General features: G+C 42.1%; 1 protein-coding gene across 4 annotated transcripts in view; it reads right to left on the reverse strand.

Moving 5' to 3' along the window:
• ESRRB (estrogen related receptor beta) overlaps positions 1 to 21,291 on the reverse strand; it is a 155,073-nt gene that overhangs the window by 36,387 nt on the left and 97,395 nt on the right. For all 4 annotated transcript variants that reach the window (XM_083502712.1, XM_083502713.1, XM_083502711.1 and 1 more), the window contains one exon: positions 3,526 to 3,935. In XM_083502712.1, coding sequence (XP_083358838.1) covers positions 3,526 to 3,935 — 410 coding nt within the window. The remainder of the gene's footprint in view (positions 1 to 3,525; positions 3,936 to 21,291) is intronic.

The following is a 21,291-nucleotide window of genomic DNA, read 5'->3' on the forward strand; positions in this document are numbered from 1 at the left end:
GTGATAAAGTGATGAGATTAACTCATTGGGATTCCAACAGCCTTCCCACCAGCTGGCAGTCATGCTGCCACTTCAGTCACTGTGGACTTGGGGCGATCTGGCAGCTGAAAGAGTTCCAGGGTGTCTTCAGAAGCCAGAGGAGGAACCTGCGCATGCCAGTGAGCAGCAGCGAAAGATGCACACATGCATGCATGCTCACACATGTGTGCAAGAGTATGCTTTGAGCGTGTCACTCATCCTATTTGACCAAGCATAATTGAGGGAAATGGCTTCAAAGAGTGGGCTAGCTAGGAGATCCAGGGCTTGAACTGGGACATAATCTTGAAAACAACCCAGGACTTTGTGTGCTAAGATCTCAGAGCCCTCTTTGGCCCAGAAGAGAACAGAGATATGCAACATCAGCAGTCTTGGGGGTTGACAGACAGCATGCGGCCCCTGGATTGGCCAGGGTTGCTATAAATATTGAGAGCTCAACCTTTTATCCTTTCCCTGTGAACAAGAGCAGAAACTGCATCCTGCTATTTTCTAGCTCCCATTCCCAGAATTCAGGAGTAGAGGACTGGGGATCGTATCAGCATCCTCAGACAGATGCCAGGACACCTGCATCTCAGCAGAACCTACTGCCGATGCCCACTCTGTCCCATCTGCACCGTCCATATGGGAGGTGCCTGCCTTTTAAAACTACCCCTAATTTGCATTGCTCTGTGGTATTGTGGAAAACATTGTTTATTATTATTCTGCATTGCCTTTGTTCTGACTGTAAGCCATATTGTAGCAGTCAGAAAGATGGAGCGTTCTATAGGAGTGTGCATCAGTTCAAGGTGGGTCGCAAATAACAAGGCGAGTTGGAATCCATACAGGCACACAATCAAGTTTGATTAGCAGCCCCCCTAATGTCTTGTGCCGCTCTGTAATTTCTGTACCTCCTGTATTTCTATGTTTCTTTAAGGCATTGGGATTTGCAAGAAGTGAGGCTGTACAAAATGCCTGCCAAGCACCCAGGAGCTCTGGATTTTGTTGTAGTTGTTAAAGCACAGAAGCAGACTATTTTTAAAACAAGATGAAAGCTTCATTTAAGGTTGTTGTGTGTGTGGTTGTTTTTTTTAAAAAAATAAAACCCTACATTGCGCTGTTTTAACAAAACAAAACAAAAAAGAGCTCTTTGGAACTCTCCAGACAACATTTTGGACAGCCTCACATTTTAAGGTCTACTGGAAGAAACAAACAAGGAATAGGATGGAAAGGAAAGGAAAGGAAAGGAAAGGAAAGGAAAGGCTGGTGTGAAGCTTCAACATTGGGTTTTTTTTAGCGTACTACAAACAAGACACACTCCGGAGGGTCTCCCAGGCTTGTAAATTTCATCCGTTTTGGCCAAAAGAGGAAAAAACGTATAGTCCATTTTTGGATTTCCCATTCTGCTGAATGGAGAACACAGAGCCTCATTTTACACAGAATGGATTGGAACCCAAATTACAGAATCAACATGAAGAGAGCAAAGAACAATCCAGAAACAGATGGATTTTCTTTTAATGCACAAACGCAGATGCAAGCTGAAGCTTGGGGCCTATTTTCACTCCTTAATGTGAGAAAATAAAATAAATGAAATGAAAGATGGTCCATTCCCCATAATTCTGTAGAGAGAGGCTACACTGGGGGCTTTGTGATTAACTAAAATAGAAGTACTCTATCCCACAACCACTCAGCACAGAGCACTGTGCTGCAGTCATTTTCAGAGTGGTCCACCAGAAAGCCCTTCTCTGGAAGAGGGAGAGGCTCAAACTTATTCTCCTTGTGGAGAACATATACATCAGGTCTAACTTTGGACCAGCTACCCTGCCCCCCACCCCACCCTAACAGAAACCCACAAGGAGCATTCTGTACCCTTTTTACATCCTCTGATTCAAAAGTTCTCTTTCTGTCAGGACTGAACAGCACTTGGCTGCTGCTGCAGAAGCACACGGCTATTTTTGATGTACGTTCAACAACTGTTACAGTGAAGTGACTGCCAGCTATTGTTAGGAGGCATTTCCTGGTTCTGTAGCATCGGCTGATGAATAATATTACCATAACTCTGTATTAATGCATCTTCTGTCATTCGCCCCCCGACACACACATTTTGAAGTGGTAATAGGTGCTAAGGGATATACAGACTGAATATAAATGAGAACCTCGAGGGTGTCCAATGATCCTATCTCACAGGATTGCTAACATGTTAACAGCTGAAAGCCATGGAAATCGACAGTAGCCCTTCTTTGTAAAGTTGCCGAGCATGACTTCACTGTCACAAGCAAAAATAAGGGTCAACCCATAATAACAATCAAACATGACAAGCATGAGGATGCCCTTACTTTAAATGAACAAGGCCCTGGAAGTCTCAGGGTTGAAAGAGATGTGACACAGGAGATCTGTGTTCAAATCTTCCCCCAACCCCCCTTAAAGCAGCCATTGGAGGCTCCAGTTTTGATCAGAGCAGTGGCAGGAGGGCAGGGCAGCGCTGATATATTTTTATTGTATAGCAGTATACAAATATTTTTATAAATAAATAAATTCAGTGCCTGTCACGGAATCATAGAATTGTAGAGTTGGAAGAGTCTAGGATCATCTAGAATGGTCTAGTCCAGCCTTTCTCAACCTGTGGGTCCCCAGATGTTGTTGAACTACAACTCCCATTACCCCTAGCTAGCAAGGCCAGAGCTCAGGGATGATGGGAGTTCTAGTCCAACAACATCTGGGGACCCACAGGTTGAGAACCACTGATCTAGTCCAACCCCCTGCAATGCTGGAATTTCAAATATAGCATCCATGACAGATGGCCATCCAACCTCTCCTTAAAAACCTCCAATGAAAGAGAGTCCACCACCTTTCCAAGGGAATCCTTTCCACTCTTATGGTCAGAAAGTTCTTCCTGATGTTTAGTCAGAATCTCCTTTCCTGTCACTTGAAGCCATTGGTCTGGGTCCTACCCTCCACAGCAGGAGAAAACAAGCTTGCTCCATCTCGCATGTGACAGCCCTTTAGATATATGCAGGTGGCTACCATTTCTCCTCTCTGTCTCCTCTTATCTGGGCTAAACACACCCAGTTCCCTCAACCGTTCCTCATAGGGCTTGATTTCCAGACCCTTTCCAGCTTATCCATATCCTTCTTAAACTGTGGTGCCCAGAACTGGATACAATACACCAGGTGTGGTCTGACCAAGGCAGAATAAAGTGGGACTATTACTTCCCTTAATCGGGACATTATACTTCTGCTGATGCAGCCTAGAAGATCCTTTTCACATGTACACTGCTTGCTACTGACCCAAATGGTAAGGATTGCAAAGCATTTGATTTTTCACTTGGGTACCCTGCAGTCTGATTCCACATTCACCAAAAGTCTCAACTGTCAGCTCTCACCCTTTTATACAAACATAACACACCCCAGATCTTATTTCAGTTACTGGGAAACATACAACAACAGCTTCTGCTTGCAAACCAAAGAACCCATTTTGTCACATTGCTTGCATCCCTTCTCCCAGGCCCCATACCTTGAATTGTCCTCTTGAAGAAGGCTTTGCATGCTTCACAGGACGCCACTCCATAATGGTACCCGGATGCAATGTCCCCGCACACTAGGCACAGCCTCTTGGGGATGGCGTTCAGCATATACTCGCACTTGGTGGGCGAGTCTTCCATGATGGCGCTGGCGCAGTCGTCGTACCGTTTGCGGCAGGGCCCTCCGCCAATCCCCGCACTGCTGAACATGGGTGGTGAATCCAGGCCATTGGGGTGGCCACCTATAGTGATGCCATAGCCACCGCTGGCGTCGGATGAACCACTTGGGCTGTGGTGGCTGATGGCGTCGATGCCGGAAGATGGGCTGGATGGCTCAGTCTTGATGAAGGATCCACAACTGGAGGTGAGGTGCCGCTCATCTGTGGACATTCTGCCTAACAGCCTGTGGGTAGGAAGCACAGGAACCTATTAGCTGATGGGGACACACACACACACACATGGAACTGGAACAGAATCTGCTTCAACATTTGATTGCTAAAAAGTATTTTCCCAAAAGAAACCAGAGTCCTTTTTGTTGGGGATAATTCAGACTGAAATTCCCAGGTGTCAAAAAAGGTTGTTTATGTATGCCACGAGTGCAGCCCATGTTTCGTTAGCCCAAAAATGGAAAATGAACAAGGTCCCAACTAAAGAAGAATGGCAATTTAAGCTGACGGAATATGCGCAGCTTGCAGACTTAACATATAGAATAAGCGAAGAAGAAGAATGTACGTTTAGAGAAGATTGGAAAACGTCTGTTGAATATATGGGAAATAATTGTGCGCAGCTAAAAACGCTGGCAGCATTAAGATAAATTCAACAGTGTAAATAAGTTTTGATGGATCCAATAATGGAATGCTGAATGGTATAGTTTTTTGTAAAATATGCAGGGATTCATGATATGTAAAATGAACCATGGAAAGAGAAGAAGGGAAGTCATTGATATCTTAAGGATGTAAAAATGAGTATTTTAAATTGTATAACAGAAAATTTTATATATGTATATGTGTGTGTGTGTGTGTGTGAGAGAGAGAGAGAGAGAGAGAGAGAGAGAATGTATTTCAACATTTGAAATCATGCATTGAAATATAGTGTGTTTAACATTTACTCATTTATACATACATTCACCACTACCATGATGGTTATGCTAGGTAACTTGGTTTTATTTCTTCAAAAAATATCCCAAAAACAGATGTGTGGGTTTTTTTCTTGATGCTGAAGCCACAGAGCCACTCAGAAGCTTTCAGAATCTGCCTTGGGACAAACTTCTTGTCGTTTTAATTTACAATTTTTATTCAGTGGGATGCCTTCTTAGTAACTTAATCAAACTTAGAAACATGAGAACCTTTTCTGAGTCACCCCGGTTTACTTCACAATTCACAGTGCACACAGAGCTGATGAACACTGCTAGTACATATATTTCAACCAATCTGGGTATTGTTGGGTACTTCCATCATTACCCATTTCCCACAGTATATCTGTGCGTATATTATAATAATTATTAATTGGTTTAGATGCAACTAACTTATCTCGCTAGTGGACGGCCACGCAAGGAGATCTCCTAGAGCAACAACGCATTCCCCTCTTCTCCTCCTCCATATGCCCTCTTTTCCCCCAAATACGCTGGGGGGTGTTGGGAAAGGAAACCCAGAATAATGTGACGGGGGGAGACTGTTCCATCAGGCAAGCAGACATGCTTCAGTGATGGAGCAATCCCCTTAGTGTTACATTGAATTCCACCCATTAAATTCCTATCCTGCCCTTCATCCCAGGGTGATGTACCTGGAAATGGTTGGATGAACCAAATGTTCTGTTGACATCAGAATGGAAATTTTGATAATTGCCATGATTAATGTTTAGGAGTCTCAAAACCAGATATGTGAACAGTTGTAGTGACAGACACTGGGCATACGGAAAACTTTGCTGCAACTGGGAAAATGCTGTAAAAAATGAGAATTTTGCACTATAGAAGCCACTGGTCTTTTTTAAAAAGAATAATCTTCAGACTATAGTGATCATTCTAGCTAATTGTGGGTCTTCCTTCTGAGGAATTATTAAAGCATTTGGGGCCTTTTTTATTTTTAAAAAGAGGGACATTAAAGAAGTTTCTAAAATTAAGAAGGGTGCAGAGAGAGTGAATAGAGCAAAACCCTCGTATAGCCCCAGAACCACCAAAATTAATTCACCATATGAAAACGATTAGTACAGTAGTAGATTCAGGACAGACCAAAAAAAAAGTGATTCTTTACACAATGCATAATTAACATATAGAATGCATTGGAACACGATGTGACGGTCACTTGCTCAGATTGCTTTATCATTGTTTGTGTTGATAGTTAAATAAAGCCTCCATATTCCAAAGCAGCATGCTTTAAAATAAAGATGAGGACAAACAAGGGAGGGCTGTTGCATGCATGCCTGGCTTGCCAACTTTCTAGACGCATGAGATTCGCCAATCTAGATGACAACTGGCCTAATCTGCTGAAGGTTTTCTCATGCTCTTAGGTTGTTTCTTTGAGGTTTCAACTGCACTATTCACCATCTATCCAATAAAATTTCCACAGTTGCTGTTTTTTGAATGCCATTACATATTTGTTCTTCTGTTGACCCAATTCAGAATTATTGCAAGTATTCAAAAGACACCTGAAATCTAAAACAGCAAAGTCTTGTGGACATTATACAAGGGCAAAGTTTTCCTATTTGTCTTAGGATACATCCACCATGAGGAAACATTTTTCTTGGCTCTAGCTGAGGAATGTGAAAGGGGAAGAGATTTGATCCAATTCTCCTGTGACCTGGCAAGGGAAACTATTACTATTCCTGGCCCCACATAATAGGCTCAGAGGTTCTAAACATTGTGTTCTTTTCGTGTGTTTTTTTTTAAAAAGGTCATTTCCTAAAGCCCCTTATAGGACTATAAGATCATTGCTACTCTCTGGATCTTCTCCAAATGGTCTCATGCATTTCCTGAACTGAGGTGCCCAGATAAGAACGCAGACCCTGAAACACGGACGGGGCAGAGGAGTGGAGTGAGAGGCTGCTTCCTAAATATGAAGCCCAAACAGTTCTCTATACGGCTTAACATGCCATTTGCTCTCTGAGCCATGTATCACATTGCAGATTGATATCACTGGATAGCCATTCTTCCCCTCAGATTTCTCTCAGCAGGGTATATTAGCCACTTTGCAGCTATTATATCCATTAGCTTCTGCAATCCTTCCTACTACTTAGAAACTCATGGGTGGGATCTAAATGGCTGTGTGCAGAAGTTCTCTGCGGCAGAAGGAGTTTCTCAGGCACAAGCCTCACTTTTTAGCAGTGCAGCCAGAAAAAACTCCCCAAAAGTCAATGAAGTTTTCAGAAAATGTTCCACTGCACTGTGCATTGGAATGGGAAATTAGGAAAGCCCAAGGCGTGCTCACTCACATAGAAGCTTGTGCATGCGGCTCTTTGGATTTCTGTGTGTGTGTTTGTGAAGTTCTATTACCTACGATGAATTTCTCATAAACATTCACAACGTTTTTTCTCTCTCTAAAAAGCTCTGGCACTACTTAAAAAGCAGCGGCTGCTTTCTCTGTCTGTGGCCAGTGATGGTTTGTCTGTTTGATGATGAGGATGATGTGTCGCTTACTACAAAAAAATAATCTCAAAGTGATTTACATTTTTAAACACACACACCTTACAATGCCAAATTAAAATACATCAAAAGTCTTTTTTTAATTAACTGCTCAAATAATTTCTATCAATAAGTATCAATCAGACTTCAGATGTTCAGCTCTTAACCAAGTTTTGGGCCATATACCATCTTCCGGGGCTATTGCATCATGTTCCAAACCACAGACCTTGCATGAGACCTGGCAGTCAAGGGATTAATAGTATTTAATAGTCATGATGCTGCCACTAAATTCAGAAGTATATGACTTGACTTCTTAGAGCTCTTTGAATGCTTATTTTATTTTATTACAGTTTGGGTTTGCTCACCACATTTCCCCTTCTCCCCCTCCTTCGCTTCTTCTCTGTCCCTCCCTCCCTCCCTCCCTTCTTCCCTCCCTCCCTCCCTCCTCTTCTTCTTCCCTGAAAAGCAATAACTACACGGCTTAATTTCACAGACGTTGCTCGTAGATCCTAAATTCAAATCTCTTAATGACTGCAGCTGATCTACTCTGATGTCACCAAAAGCACTTTAGCCAAGAGTACACTACTAGGTCCAAGCTAATATTTCAACAAAAGGAGTAGGGCAGGTAGTAAGAAAACTTTATGGGGGAAATGAAAACACAGGTGTGGCACTCATACCTATTATAGAATCACAGAATCATTGAGTTGGAAGGGACCCCAAGGGTCATCTAGTCCAACCCCCTGAAATGCAGGAATCTGAGTGCAGAACCTGACATTTATCCCTATTGATTTTACATTTTGTTCCTGAAGTTGTTTGCAAAGATAAAAGGACCCATCGCTGATTCCTAGTGGTCCGTGGTGCAGCAATAAAACTGCCAGCCCATTTGCAAAGCTAAGCAAGGTCTGGGATGGTTTCAAATTGGATGGGAGTCTGTGTGCTAAGATTTCTTCACGGCAGAGGGTTGAACCTTGGGGTCCCATCCAATTCTATGATTCTAAGTTACATTATGCTCCGCTTTTCCATTTTCTCATTATCCTCTGTGAGCTGGCCACCTACAAACATCAACATTTGCATCCACATTCAGCTCATTTAATTTCCCTAACAAGATGTGCATAGCTGGTGAATGTGTGAGTAATGTCCAAGAAGCAGTTTATACACTACGGTACTTTCCCTTTGACCACTTACTACCTAATCACATCATGAAAAGCTATATATACATTTTAATGAACACATTAATCTTGATTCTTCACGATGCTCAGTTTGTCCAACCTCAAAATCCCACTGATTTTGCCTTAAAACAACTTTTTGGTTATTTTATTTATCTATTAAATTTCTTAGATGCTTTTCTCACCAAGCAGCTCAAAGCAAATTACATTAAAGCCAACAATAAAAAACTAAAAACACAGCAATACAAATAAATACTAAAAACACAGCTAAACAAAGTTTCCAAATGAGCCCATTTTGACAGTGGATCAGAAGTTGTTGTTGCTGCTGCTGCTGTTATTAAACACAGACACAGAACAGTAGGTCTCAGGGCAGGTTACAATTTAAAATTCAGAATTAAAAACAGTTAAAACTGTGCATCAGATCCTTTCACTTTATTAATATATATCCCATACAATACTTTTGTAAGTGGAACCCTCTGTCCTCTTGCTAAACCCTCATTTTGGCTATTCCTACCTAATGTCTTTTAGCTACTCTCACCTCAATCAATTTTCTAAATAGCCAAAGCTTTGTTATTACTGAGGAAAATCCTTTTAAAATATAAGATGGGGAATTAAATTCATTTTAATCCTTGTTTCTGTTCTATTAACATTTCAGAAGTATTTTCTCACTGAGCATGAGGACTAGATTTTTTTTTTAATCTATGGAATTCCCATGATCCCAACATGATCTCATAAACTGCACATATGCAGCCCAGTGGCATGCCACCTATGGGACAGGTATTGCCCAAACCAGTTTTAAAAAGATGGCATGCAATTTTGAATTAAATATACTCCTTTCTACTTTGACTTGGAAAAATTACTATAGCATTTCCCAGGCAGTTTCCACCAGAAAGCATATAAGCTGTTTGTTTTTCACAGATGCTTATTGTGGAATAATGTACGTACATATTCACAATAAAATACTTGCTGCATTTAGAAAAAATATTGGTGCCTTTATATACACATAACTTAATCTGTGTGGGTTACGTAGAGTGTAAGAATATGGTTTTGGGTGCTTAAAGGCTCTACCGGCAAAGATATTTGAGTCTTTGCCTTCATTGACCATGCAGATTGGCACACCAATCACAAAAGAGTCACTTGAAAATCAGCTTGTATTGAAACGTTAGGCAAAAACTATTCCCCTATGCTGGATTGAAATAAATATTTTTCTTTATTTCTTGTCCTCCTGACGGGACGATTTTGTAGCCTGAGGGAGGCTTGTTCCTTTTTGATGGAACTTTTTTTTTTTTTGTATGTTTGTACTTGTGGTACTTGTAGTATACTGTAATCTGTGCATTTTTTCTTAATAAAAATTTAATTATTTAAAAAAAAAAAGAAATAAATATTTGTTTAACCTCCGAGCTTCAGTTCAGGATAAAGAAATACTCCCTCTAACTTGGGGAGCATTCAGCTATGTTAGAGTAGACCCATTAATTAACATGATTAAGTTAGGTCTATTAATTTCACTCTGAGTAAAACCTACTTGAATACCACCCAAAGGCTATAGATTATGTAATCTGGAATAAATTGTAATGGCTGCTAAAATGTATAAACAAAGGAAACTTGGAAACATAAATAAAATAAAGATTGACCTTTTAAAAAGTTCAGCCCTTACAATGAAGGTAGACGCAGTGAAGTTCTGGAAAAGAAACCAATGCAGCAAGGAAGGAGAGGGGTTAGCAAAATATAAATTGGGGTGGTGATTAAAGATATCATTATAATTTTCTGGTTATGAGTTGTAGACCTGTTAGCACAGAGGAAACCAGGCAGTAAGTTTGCATTGTCTTGCTTGATGGAAAGTACCATGGACAGCTCTGACTGTGTGCTCATTTCAATGCAATCCATAACACAGCATAATGCGAATAGGAAGCATTTGATAGTTCTTTGCTGCATTTTTTGCAGCATTTTTTGTTGTTTGCTTAAGAATCAATTAATTAAATTGATTATGCATTATTGGCAATATAGGCAATTGCTTAATTGCTTTGCAGCAAGTTTGTCTTGCTGTGGATCAATTAGCAAGACTGATTAAAACAAGAGTTGATAAAAATTAGTATTTTCTGAAAATATGCCTAGAGGGGGAATTTATAGAACATAAAAAAGCTAAAGGAGAGTCTTTTGAGGGGGAAATGTATTTTTCTTCCACACAACCACTTTGCAAAGGATCAAAAAATTAAGAAGGGCCCTATTCTGTGTAGATCCTGAATAAGTCTCTACCAGTGAGGAACAGATATCGTTAGGAGTGAAGTAGGTATTTTATGCATTTAAATTGTGCCGTAATCTGAAGAATTCAAATTTTGGCCTGTGGAATTTTTTAAAACTTCATCTCTTTAAATAGCTCCCCCCAGTCCTCCATCTTACATCTTGCACTGCTTTTGAAACAGCACTCAAGATCAATAACCATTTGCCAGTGGTGTTGGGTCTGCAGTTTGAGACCGATGAGTATAAACCTTCTTTGGGTGCATGGAACAAGTTATGTAGTGGATCCCAGCCTTTGATTTTGTTCTTTGCTCTATCTGAATTTCCTATTTCATCAGAGCACGTAAGGAAAGTCTGTTGTATGGGTTCATCTATCTTGGCATTTTGTTTCCAGCTGTGGCCAGCCAGGTGCTTTGCAAGCAACAACCCACTACAGCATAAATCGAGAAACAACATCAATCAATCTAAAGAATGCAATAAACCCAGGTTCATAGGGCCAAAAGTACAGTGACATTTGAACCAGGGAACCAGACCAATCCACCACGTTTTGCCTCCTCCACACTGTGCACCAGCTCTCTTACGACACTTCTCTCCTCTGCCTTTTACAAATCTTCCTGTGAGCAAAGAATGAATAAATCGCTTCATTTCAAACAGGAGAGCTGTTTTAGATTTTGGTTCTCTGGCTTCCTTCGAACCAATAGCAATACTTAGAAATTTTGTGTTATTTATTTGCGTAATTTGAATCCTGACCTTAAAAAACTCTGTGAGGGTGGCTTACACATAGTATAGCAGAAACAGTAACAGTAAAACACAGTTTTAAGCAAATTACCAAGGTTGTAATGCAAAATCATAAGGCAATATCAAAGACCTCAAATACAAATTTATAATTCCAATGATTTTTAAAAAATCTCTGCCTGTTGCTGAAATAACAGCGGTAGATGCCCTGTGAGCAGAGATTTTTTTCCCTAGAAAAATAGGAGCCAGGACTCATCATGAAGTTGTTACAGTATGTGTCACACTTCTTAACAACAACCAAAGAGGTGGCCTTGTGTACCCTCTTGGGGAGACAGGTGAAGTAATGCCAGTATACTGGAAGAAGCAAAGATCACCAGTGTGAAAGCAATGATTCTTCAACATCAACTTCTTTGGACTGGTCATGTTGTGCAGATGCCTGATGATCGTCTTCCAAACCAACTAGTCTATTCCGAACTTAAAAATAGAAAGCATAATGCTGGTGGTCAACAAAAGAGGTTTAAAGACGCTCTCAAGACAAATCTTTTAAAAATGTAGTATAAACACTGACAACTGGGAAACACTGACCTGCAAGCACTCCACTTGGAGAACAGCCTTTACCAAAGGTGTCATGGACTTTGAAGACACTCAAACACAGGACGCAAGGGAGAAACATGCTAAGAAGAAGGCACACTTGGCAAATCCACATCGTGATCAACTCCCACCCAGAAACCAATGTCCCCACTGTGGAAGGACGTGTGGATCCAGAATTGGCCTCCACAGTCACTTACAGATTCATTGTTCAAACCGTATTTATGGAAGACAAATCTTACTCGGCTACGTGTGATTGCCAAAGAAGAAGACCCCCTTTTAAAAAAGCATGGCCTGTGAGCCTCTTTTAACAGAACATTTCATAATTGGTGGTGCTACCACTGAAAAGGCCTTATCTGTGGTTGCCACCGACAAGATCTTGCAAAAAGGCCCTGACAATGACTGTGAACAGACTTGCTTACAGAGGCAGCAAAACTATAGTGGAACTATAGCTCAGAGGAAGATTACATGTTTTGAATGCAGAAAGTTTCTATCCCTAGTGAATCCAGCACAAAGGGTTTCAGATATCAGGCTGTGAGAAATAGCTCAACCTGAGACATCTTCCAGCTGAAGTAGTCGGTCCTGGACCAATTGCCTGAGTGAGCCCAAGGCAGCTTCATGTGTTCACTTCAACCTGAGTTAAAATTGAGCAAGTGCTGTAGAGGCTCTTCCATAGCCTCAAAAAGCTACACAGATTGAGATCTGAATTGCTCAAGAGCACTAAATGATAGATCAACAACATCACTGTTGTTGTTATTTATTAAATTCACACCAAAGCCTCTAAGTAATGTTGTTAAACACACCCGACATAATCAGCTATGAAATAAACACAAGGGAAGCAGCCACAGCAAAGCAAATGTGTTGTACTGTTGTACTGTTTTATTGTTGTTAGCCGCCCTGAGCCTGGCTTCGGCTGGGGAGGGCGGGATACAAATAGAATTTATTATTATTATTATTATTATTATTATTATTATTATTATAAATAGAACAAATGGCTCTCATTCAGAACCCCAGTTCTTTTCATGCCAAGCTTTGCTTTGAATCTAACTTCTATCACAACTTCTTTGATGGTCTGTTCATTACGTGTGTGCACACTATAGGCATCTTGCTGTAGGGTTTGCCATCAGGTTATGGAAAGTTTATGTCCAAAGTAAAAGGTGGGGTAGATTGGAACTGTAAAAACCAGGAGTACCCAGTCAGTGCTCCCCAACCTGGAAAGCCTGTCTCGAGACAGGGCTCCAGAGGGCAGTTTTGCTGGCAGCCCGAGGAGAACTGGGTTATATTAGGTCTATTGATGTGGAAGTTGGCTGAGACCCAGTTCTTCCAAATGAATCGAAGAAATTGATTTTTTTTCTTTCCCATGGAGGAGATGGGGAGATTCAATTCCAGGCTCTGCTGTGAAGGGGTGGGGGTAGCAGATACTTGGGTCCAGACTTCTGAACAAAAATATATTCAGTAGATTAAAAACAGACGTTCCCCCCTCCTTTCAGGGGTGCCAACTTGAATAAAATGTGGGGGTTTGGGGGGGGGCTTGGTAGATTGGGGAAATGCTGCGGACATAGTGTACCTTGGTTTCAGTAAGGCTTTTGACAAAGTCCCCACAATATTTTCATGGGGTTCTGAAATGAGACCCCCAAAATGTTTTCCTATTCAGAGTGAGAGCAATGCTGTTCTAGGAAACATTGCTGTCACTCTGAACTGGCTTCAGTTGGCCCTCAGTGGTACTGTCATAACGCTAAATCTGACTGACTTTGTAGCATGGCGATGTCATCCCATTATATTCTGTTGGCTAGGGGTATCAGCCATGTGATTGACTGAGGAAAACACAGCAATAAGAAGCAAACACAACAGCACCATAACAGCAGTAACAGTGAGGGGAAAGAATAGCAGAGAGATATGACAAATAGGAACATTTGCGTACCTTGTGGGATTCTTTGAGAACTATTCCACTCACACACAAAAGTTGCACTTTTAGCCGAAAATGCAGAAGGGACAAACTTTTGGCACAGCCCTAGAATCCAACACCATCTATAAGATCAATAGAAAGCTGCCAGTCCTGGATGACAAATTGCAATCTAATTCAGTGCATCTTATGGCATGGAAAGTAATGATAGGCAATTAGTTCTTTTCAATTAGAGTTTGTTATCCGTGATTTTTCTGGATGTATTAATATGAAGAAGTGTGAAAAGGAAGACTGGGGGTTTGACTGTGCACACAGGACCATATAGATATATCTGAGCCAGATTCAAAACAGTCATGCACAAATGGGAGGAATGACAGCAACTAAAGACTAGAGATGGGGGGAAATGAAGTCACACAAAAATGTCTAGTGAGGGCACGTTAAAAGCAGAGATTCCAGAATGAAATGCACCAATATATCTGCAGAGTGAGCTCACATCTGGGATGGAATAAGCAGCTACATAGCAGCTCTGAAATTATCTTAACATCATTTAACTATACCCACACAACCCCCAGGCATGCATACTCCTTGAAGCTGAACCCCCCCAAAAAAATATTTGTTTGAGGGGGGCCAGGCCCCCTCAATGTTCATCATCGGAGGAGCAGGGAATTCAGCAGCAGCACAGCTTCATTGATAGCTCCTCCTCCTACCACAGAGGGGAAGGAGGTTGGAAGCAGCCCCTTGCCCATGGTGGTGGCATGAGGAGGAGGAAGAGGAGCCACTGGCCACTGGAGCTGTGCTGCCGTCACATTCCTAGCTCCTCCAACCAGGCGCGACGTCCGGATGTCAACATCCTAGCAAGGTGACGTCCTGGCATGATGTCGTCATGCTCCCAATGCCCTGATGTAACGTCATGGTGTCACATGTGTCCGTCCCCCCCAATTGCACATACAAGATGTCACCTCTGACAACACCTGTAACCTCTCTATGGAGTTCACCTATTTTAAATAATGTGCATTAAATACAGAATGCCTATAGCCCCATCCATTAAAACAATTAACTGTATGCCAGAAGGTACATTTTCAACACCTATTTTAACATGTCCAGCTTAAGTGGTCATTTCCAATGCTATTTCCCCCCACCGCAAAGGCTTTCACTGAGAATGTACAATGTAGGGCTATACAACACATCCTGTTTTCGGACATTTGAAATGTATATGACCTGTATTCAACTAAATAGTTGTGTTAGCCCAACAACTTTTAGCTGTGCAATGTAACTTACCTGCCCCCTCCCAGTACACATCATGCACATCACCTAAATTTGCTCAGATTGGGGAGGGGCAGGGGGAAGATACATTGTGAAGCTAAAAGGTCTTGTGTTAGCAAGACTACTTAGTTGAACGCCACTTTATCTTATCAGTAACAGACCATCCACACAACCACTTCTGTGTGTGTGTGTGTGTGTGTGTTGTTTGTTTGTTTCTAGGGGCAGCATTTTGAATTTAATATGGAAATGGTGAAGTAGACAAATTTGTGCTTTGCCAGATCCTCAGCACTAATTTAACACATCCCTGCAAATGTCTTTAAAAGGCTTAAGAAAATCCAGCAGGATTTTCTTCTGCACAAGCTTCACCAAAATGCCACTACCTGTTTAACTCCCATTCATCTCAATGTATCTACTCATTTTTAGCATTCATATTCTAGGCCTTCACCACAAAGTCAAAGGTCTGGTCACAATATAATTCAAAGTATATGATGAGTAATTCTGAAACATATATCTTCATAAAACTTGTTGCCATCAACACCCCATCCATTCCAAAATACCTCAAATTTCTGAAAGCAAAACAGGCAGTAGTATACTCACATCATCCAAAGGCCTGGTGAAATGTTTTCACCAGATCAAAGCAGGGGCTCAAGGAGGAGAGTGTTCAAAACTGAGGTGCCACTGCCAAGAAGACTCTAAATATGAATCCCAGCCAACCGAACATCTACTACTAATGGTATATCTAATATGGCATGTGCAACAGATCTAAAATCATAGCCATGATTATACTGAAAGAGGCACTCTTTGAAGTAGGTAGGCTCCAATTTGTCTATAGCTTTATGTGTCAGATGATGCTTGAATTCAATTTGGTGACAACTTGCTTGACACAACATGGTCTAACCTCCCTGCAAACAAACTGGGATGAATGCTCAAGAACAGCATCTCTGGCAGTGACCTGTGACAGCTTGATTGTTTTGGAGTCCATGGGTGCTACAAGTTGTTGGTTTTGTCCCTGCTGCTACAAGACTCCCTAAAATAATTTTAAGTGGCTCAGAAGTCCTGAAAGAGAATAAAATCCCTCTCCTTTTCCAGGTACATTTATTACACCAAAAGGGGAGTAAGGTAAGTCAATGAGAAGAAAGCAAGTTATGAAGTTTATGTTGCATATAAAACGGATGTGATCAAAATGACTAGTGAAGTAAATTATTCCAGCAACAGCATTCTAAACAGAGCTAAGCAGGTCAAGGTGGGAATGGGGAAGGCCCGTGAAAAGAAGATTAATCAATAATCAAGATGGGGAAAGAGCAAGACTTTGATCCAGAGCAGCGTGCAGATAGCTCTGAGTCCAGTAAGCCCCTTTGCTGCTGTTGTTTCTTACTCTCCATCCCACACAGCAAGCTGCAATAAAAGTTGAGAGATCATCTGAGGCAGTTTGCGTTGTGATATGGCAAAGAAGAATTTCTATCAGCCACAGTGGACCCAGGCAGGCCACTTTCCATGCCTAAAGTGGCTTGCTAGATTGTGGCCCAACGCATTAACCAAGGTCTTGGCAATAGAAATAATAAATAGCAAAATCCATTATTAATCCTTCATTTATTTTAACATGCTTTATCCAAGGACTGATGACCAAACTTAGATGTGACATCAGAAATGCATGAATACATGGGGATGGGCGGGGTGAGTGGGAAGAAAATGAAAAGCCTCTACATGGGGGATTTTGGATCAGGCCCAAGTCAGAGGGGAAGGCGTTTTTCCACTTTCACCCATGTGGGTTCCCCAGTACAAACCAGGCTCCCTATAAGCCAGAGGGGGAAACAGACAGGTGAACTACCAAAACTGTATGCCTAAGCGACTGAGCAGGTGATCAGTGATAATGGAAGAATTCTTAGGAGGGGCAATAATAAAGATTCTGGCTTTTACATATTGAGCTAGAGCTGACAATCTAATCTGAGATTTCTAAAAGCAAATTAGAAGTCTGAACTTGAAAAACACGTCGAAGAACAGATATGAACAGAAATAATTGGGTATCAACAGCACCCTGAAAACCATGCAACTGGACATAGTTGTATGGTGAGGGGGAAAGGTGAGTCCAAGGGCTCAGACTTCAGGAGAGGGTGGCAAAATGTTGTTGTTGTTGTTTAGTCGTGTCCGACTCTTCGTGACCCCATGGACCATAGCACGCCAGGCACTCTTATCTTCCACTGCCTCCCACAGTTTGGTCAAACTCATGCTGGTAGCTTTGAGAACACTGTCCAACCATCTTGTCCTCTGCCATCCCCTTCTCCTTGTGCCCTCAATATTTCCCAACATCAGCGTCTTTTCCAGGGAGTCTTCTCTTCTCATGAGGTGGCCAAAATATTGGAGCCTCAGCTTCACGATCTGTCCTTCCAGTGAGCACTCAGGGCTGATTTCCTTAAGAATGGAGAGGTTTGATCTTCTTGCAGTCCATGGGACTCTCAAGAGTCTCCTCCAGCACCATAATTCAAAAGCATCAATTCTTTGGCGATCAGCCTTCTTTATGGTTCATCTCTCACTTCCATACATCACTACTGGGAAAACCGTAGTTTTAACTATACAGACCTTTGTTGGCAAGGTGATGTCTCTGCTAGGCTATGTCAATTTTCCATTTTGGGGCAGTTTGTTCATGCAAATCCCAAAAATCTGCAATCCATACCATCCAGACCTTGAAACTCTTTTAAAAGAATACACACACACACACACACACACACACACACACACACACACACAATGATCCATCAGGAACTATGATGACTATATTACTTACAAAGCCCTATCACATTAGAACACCTTTATAACGAGCAAAGAAAATCCTTGACAGACACCCTTGTCAAATGGCCCCCCAAACCTGAGCCCTGCCTCTCCTGGGGATGCAAGAAGGGAAGCAATTCCCTCATGTGGTTTTACAGACACATCTAGGATTGGATTCAATGGTCTATTTAAAGGGATGTTTGCTTTCCTGTTGCTAAATGTGGAAACGAACATGCCGCCCTTGGTGAAAGCTATTAGGAAGACGGCTGCCACCGACAAGGAAAAGAGAAGGGGGGGAGCATGTTTTGGAGACACCCCCCACCCTGCGCACCCCACCCTCCTCCTCCTGCATGTCCTCCCTGCTGTGTGCGTTCCGCTTGCCCTTGGAATGCTATCACTTATTATCACACTGACTTCTCCAGATGGGGCATTTTGGCTATTGATCTGATAAATAAACAGCCTGCTCGCTCGATCAAAATGTTATTTTGCATTTCAATTACTGTTCACTAATGCAACCTTCATCCCGCCAAGAGCGCTGCTGGCAATGACACTCGACCTGGCACAGGCGCTGCGAGCAAACTCAGCGGCAGTGCCTGCTGCAAACACCTAACAGGATTACCACCCTCCATTAGGTGCATGGGAGAAGGAGAGATGGGAGACAACGGTCCTGCAAGGGAAGCGGACAGACGTAGGCAGAAAGGAAAGCATGGCGGAGCATGATAGGATCAAGAAAGAGGTCACACATGCGCACGGAGCAAGGTTTGGCCTGGCTAACTGGATTGCTCACTGGGCCCCTGGTGGGTAACCCTGAAGTTGGATCGAGCCCAGTGCCCAAGATTTCAATGGTATAAGGACTGGAAATCAATTTGTGGTGATGGACCATCAATATAAATATTGAAACAGAGAAGGTGGTCTGCTGCTGCTGCTGCTGCTTTCTCCCCTCATGCTATTTTGGGAAGAGAAGGATTCTTTTAAATGTTAACTATATTCCTTCACCTCTCCTACCATCATCACTGGCTCAGCCACAGGACTAATTCTGCTATTGCTGGGTGGGTTTTCATAGTAGGAAGCGGGGTGGCTGCAGGACGAAGATACATCCTGCTCTGCCTGCTAACGTCTTGGCTATCGAAATGCATGACTTTGAGGACCCTGCTTGAAAAGAGACACTAGTTAAACAAACTTTCTGGGGACACAGAGCACGCTAGCTGGAAACCCTGGGAAAGTGGTTCCCAACAACAATTGTCCTGTGGAACACAGAAAGGCCATATAAATGCCCAAAGCTGCCCATATGTACTTACAGTGAGTCAGCTAGGCCACACTGCTCCAAATTTTTGAATCGTTCTTTTGAAGTCTTTCCATTGACTTCAAGGTTCAACGTTTCAAAAGCTGAAAACAAAACAACTTGACAGTGGACTGTTTGGTTTTGTTCTTTCACGTGAACGTTGCCAGGGTTGAAAATCACTATAAAAATGTTTTACAAACAAAAAAACCATAAGAAGGACACCCAGCAACTCATCACACAGCACACTCTGATCAGTTAGGATCTGCAAAGGTCCTCTGACTCTCCTCTCTTGCAGTTATTGATTTTTATTTATTCTTTTTTTTAAAAAAGTTCTGTTATTATTTTATCACACTGTGTCTTGCAACAATTAAAGGTCACGTCATAAAAATCAATAAAACAGAACCTCCTACCCCCCCCCAAAAAAAAATACAAATAAATGACAGCCAAAGAGGATAATGCCAGTTGTAAGGCATTCTGGAAAGTCCTGGAAGGCTAAACGAAATAAAAGCCTTGTGTTGCTTCTTTGAAATAAGTATTGAGGACTGGGAAGCCTAACTGTGTTGCTTGCCCATCCTTAAGGATTCTAATGTTGCTGGAGGCTTTTGGAGCTGCAGTTTCCACCCTCCCCCACATTCTTTCAAGTGTCCTTGCCCTATAAACCCTGCCCTCCTCTCCAAGCTTCCTGGGCCCCCATGTGGGGTCAGGTTCCTCACTTTCTAAAGCCAAGGAAAAGAAATGTCACTCAAGTTTGGGAGAGAAGAAGTCTGTTAAATAACTATAACCTTGAAGTCACTGGGGAGATGCTGGTGCTTACTCAAGGACAGTCCTGGGGATAGTGTAATTAAGGGTGCATCAAAGAGAAGTTTTATTTGATTACGATCTTTACTTTAGACCGTGGTCCCAGGTGCCTCATGTGGAGACAGGAATATAGAAATGTCATACTCCTGAAACATAGCCTGATATCAGAAACCACTGAAGTTTGCATGCTACCATCTTTTCTTCTTCTTCTTCTTCTTCTTCTTCTTCTTCTTCTTCTTCTTCTTCTTGAAAAATCCCACTTATATAAATAGAATATCAGATACACACAATAGCTGACAATGCAACTAATAAGACATACATATCAAGAGAGCGGGGTGGAGTTTCCATGAAAGAAGGCAAGAGAGATGATCCCCCGAGAAAAAAAAGGAAAGGACTCATCTGCATCTTAATGGATTGTAGGTGACAACGGCCTGGAGATGCCAATAGGTCATTTATTGAGAAACACATAAAGGTTTGGTTTTCTGCGCCACAAAGTAGGACCCAAACCAATGGATTCCAATTACAAGAAAGGAGATTCCAACTAACGGTTAGGAAGAAATTTCTGATTCAACAGTGGAACACAATGCCCTGGAAGGTGGTGGGCTCTCCATCCTTGGAGGTTTAATGTACATCTGTCAGTGTGTGTTTTTTAAGCTGTGATTGCAGGGGGTTGGACTAGATGACCCTTGGGGTCTCTTCCAACTCTAAAATTCTATGAATCTGTGGTTGCCAGTGCCCTCCAAGTTGGATCTCCACTAGAAATCTTTTTTTCAGGTTCTTGGTGTCTCCCAGGGTTGCAAGTGTAAGCAAGTGGGCAACTGCAATTCAGCATGAGAAATGTGATTAGCAAAACCATTTGCCTGATGTAATCTGTGGATTATAAAACTCAAGGTTGCTCCAGCAATGAAGGGACTCACACCAAATCTCCATGTACTGCAAGACTATATCCTTACAAAGCTTCAAGTCAGCAACTTATTCTTAGCCCAGGGATAAGGAAACTTTTGCTTTTTTTCTGCAGGCCAAATGCAGCCCTCCGAGCCTCTCTATTCAGCCATCAAGACTCTCCCTGGGCCACAGCCCTAAGCCACACCTACTCTCCCTTGGCCACACCCTTCAGCAGCCCTGCTCTGTGTTCAAGTGGTTTTGCCTGGCTGGAATGTGTCCTTGAAGTGTGGTAATGCCTCTTGGATGGAGGATGAATATATGCAGTTGAGTGGGAATGCAGTGTGTGGCTTTTGCATGCCTAGAATGTACCCTACTGTACAAAGTAGGAGTTGCATCCATTGCTCTACCCACCACTGGCATGTGCCCTCTGGAAATCTGTGTGCGAGGAAATGCAGCCCTCAATCTGATAAAGGTTTCTCATGTCTGCCTTATATAAAAAACATCAAGTGTTAATTTCTGTCT

This window comes from Podarcis liolepis (genome assembly GCF_965112155.1).
Source record: "Podarcis liolepis genome assembly, chromosome: 1".
Lineage (NCBI taxonomy): Eukaryota > Metazoa > Chordata > Lepidosauria > Squamata > Lacertidae > Podarcis > Podarcis liolepis.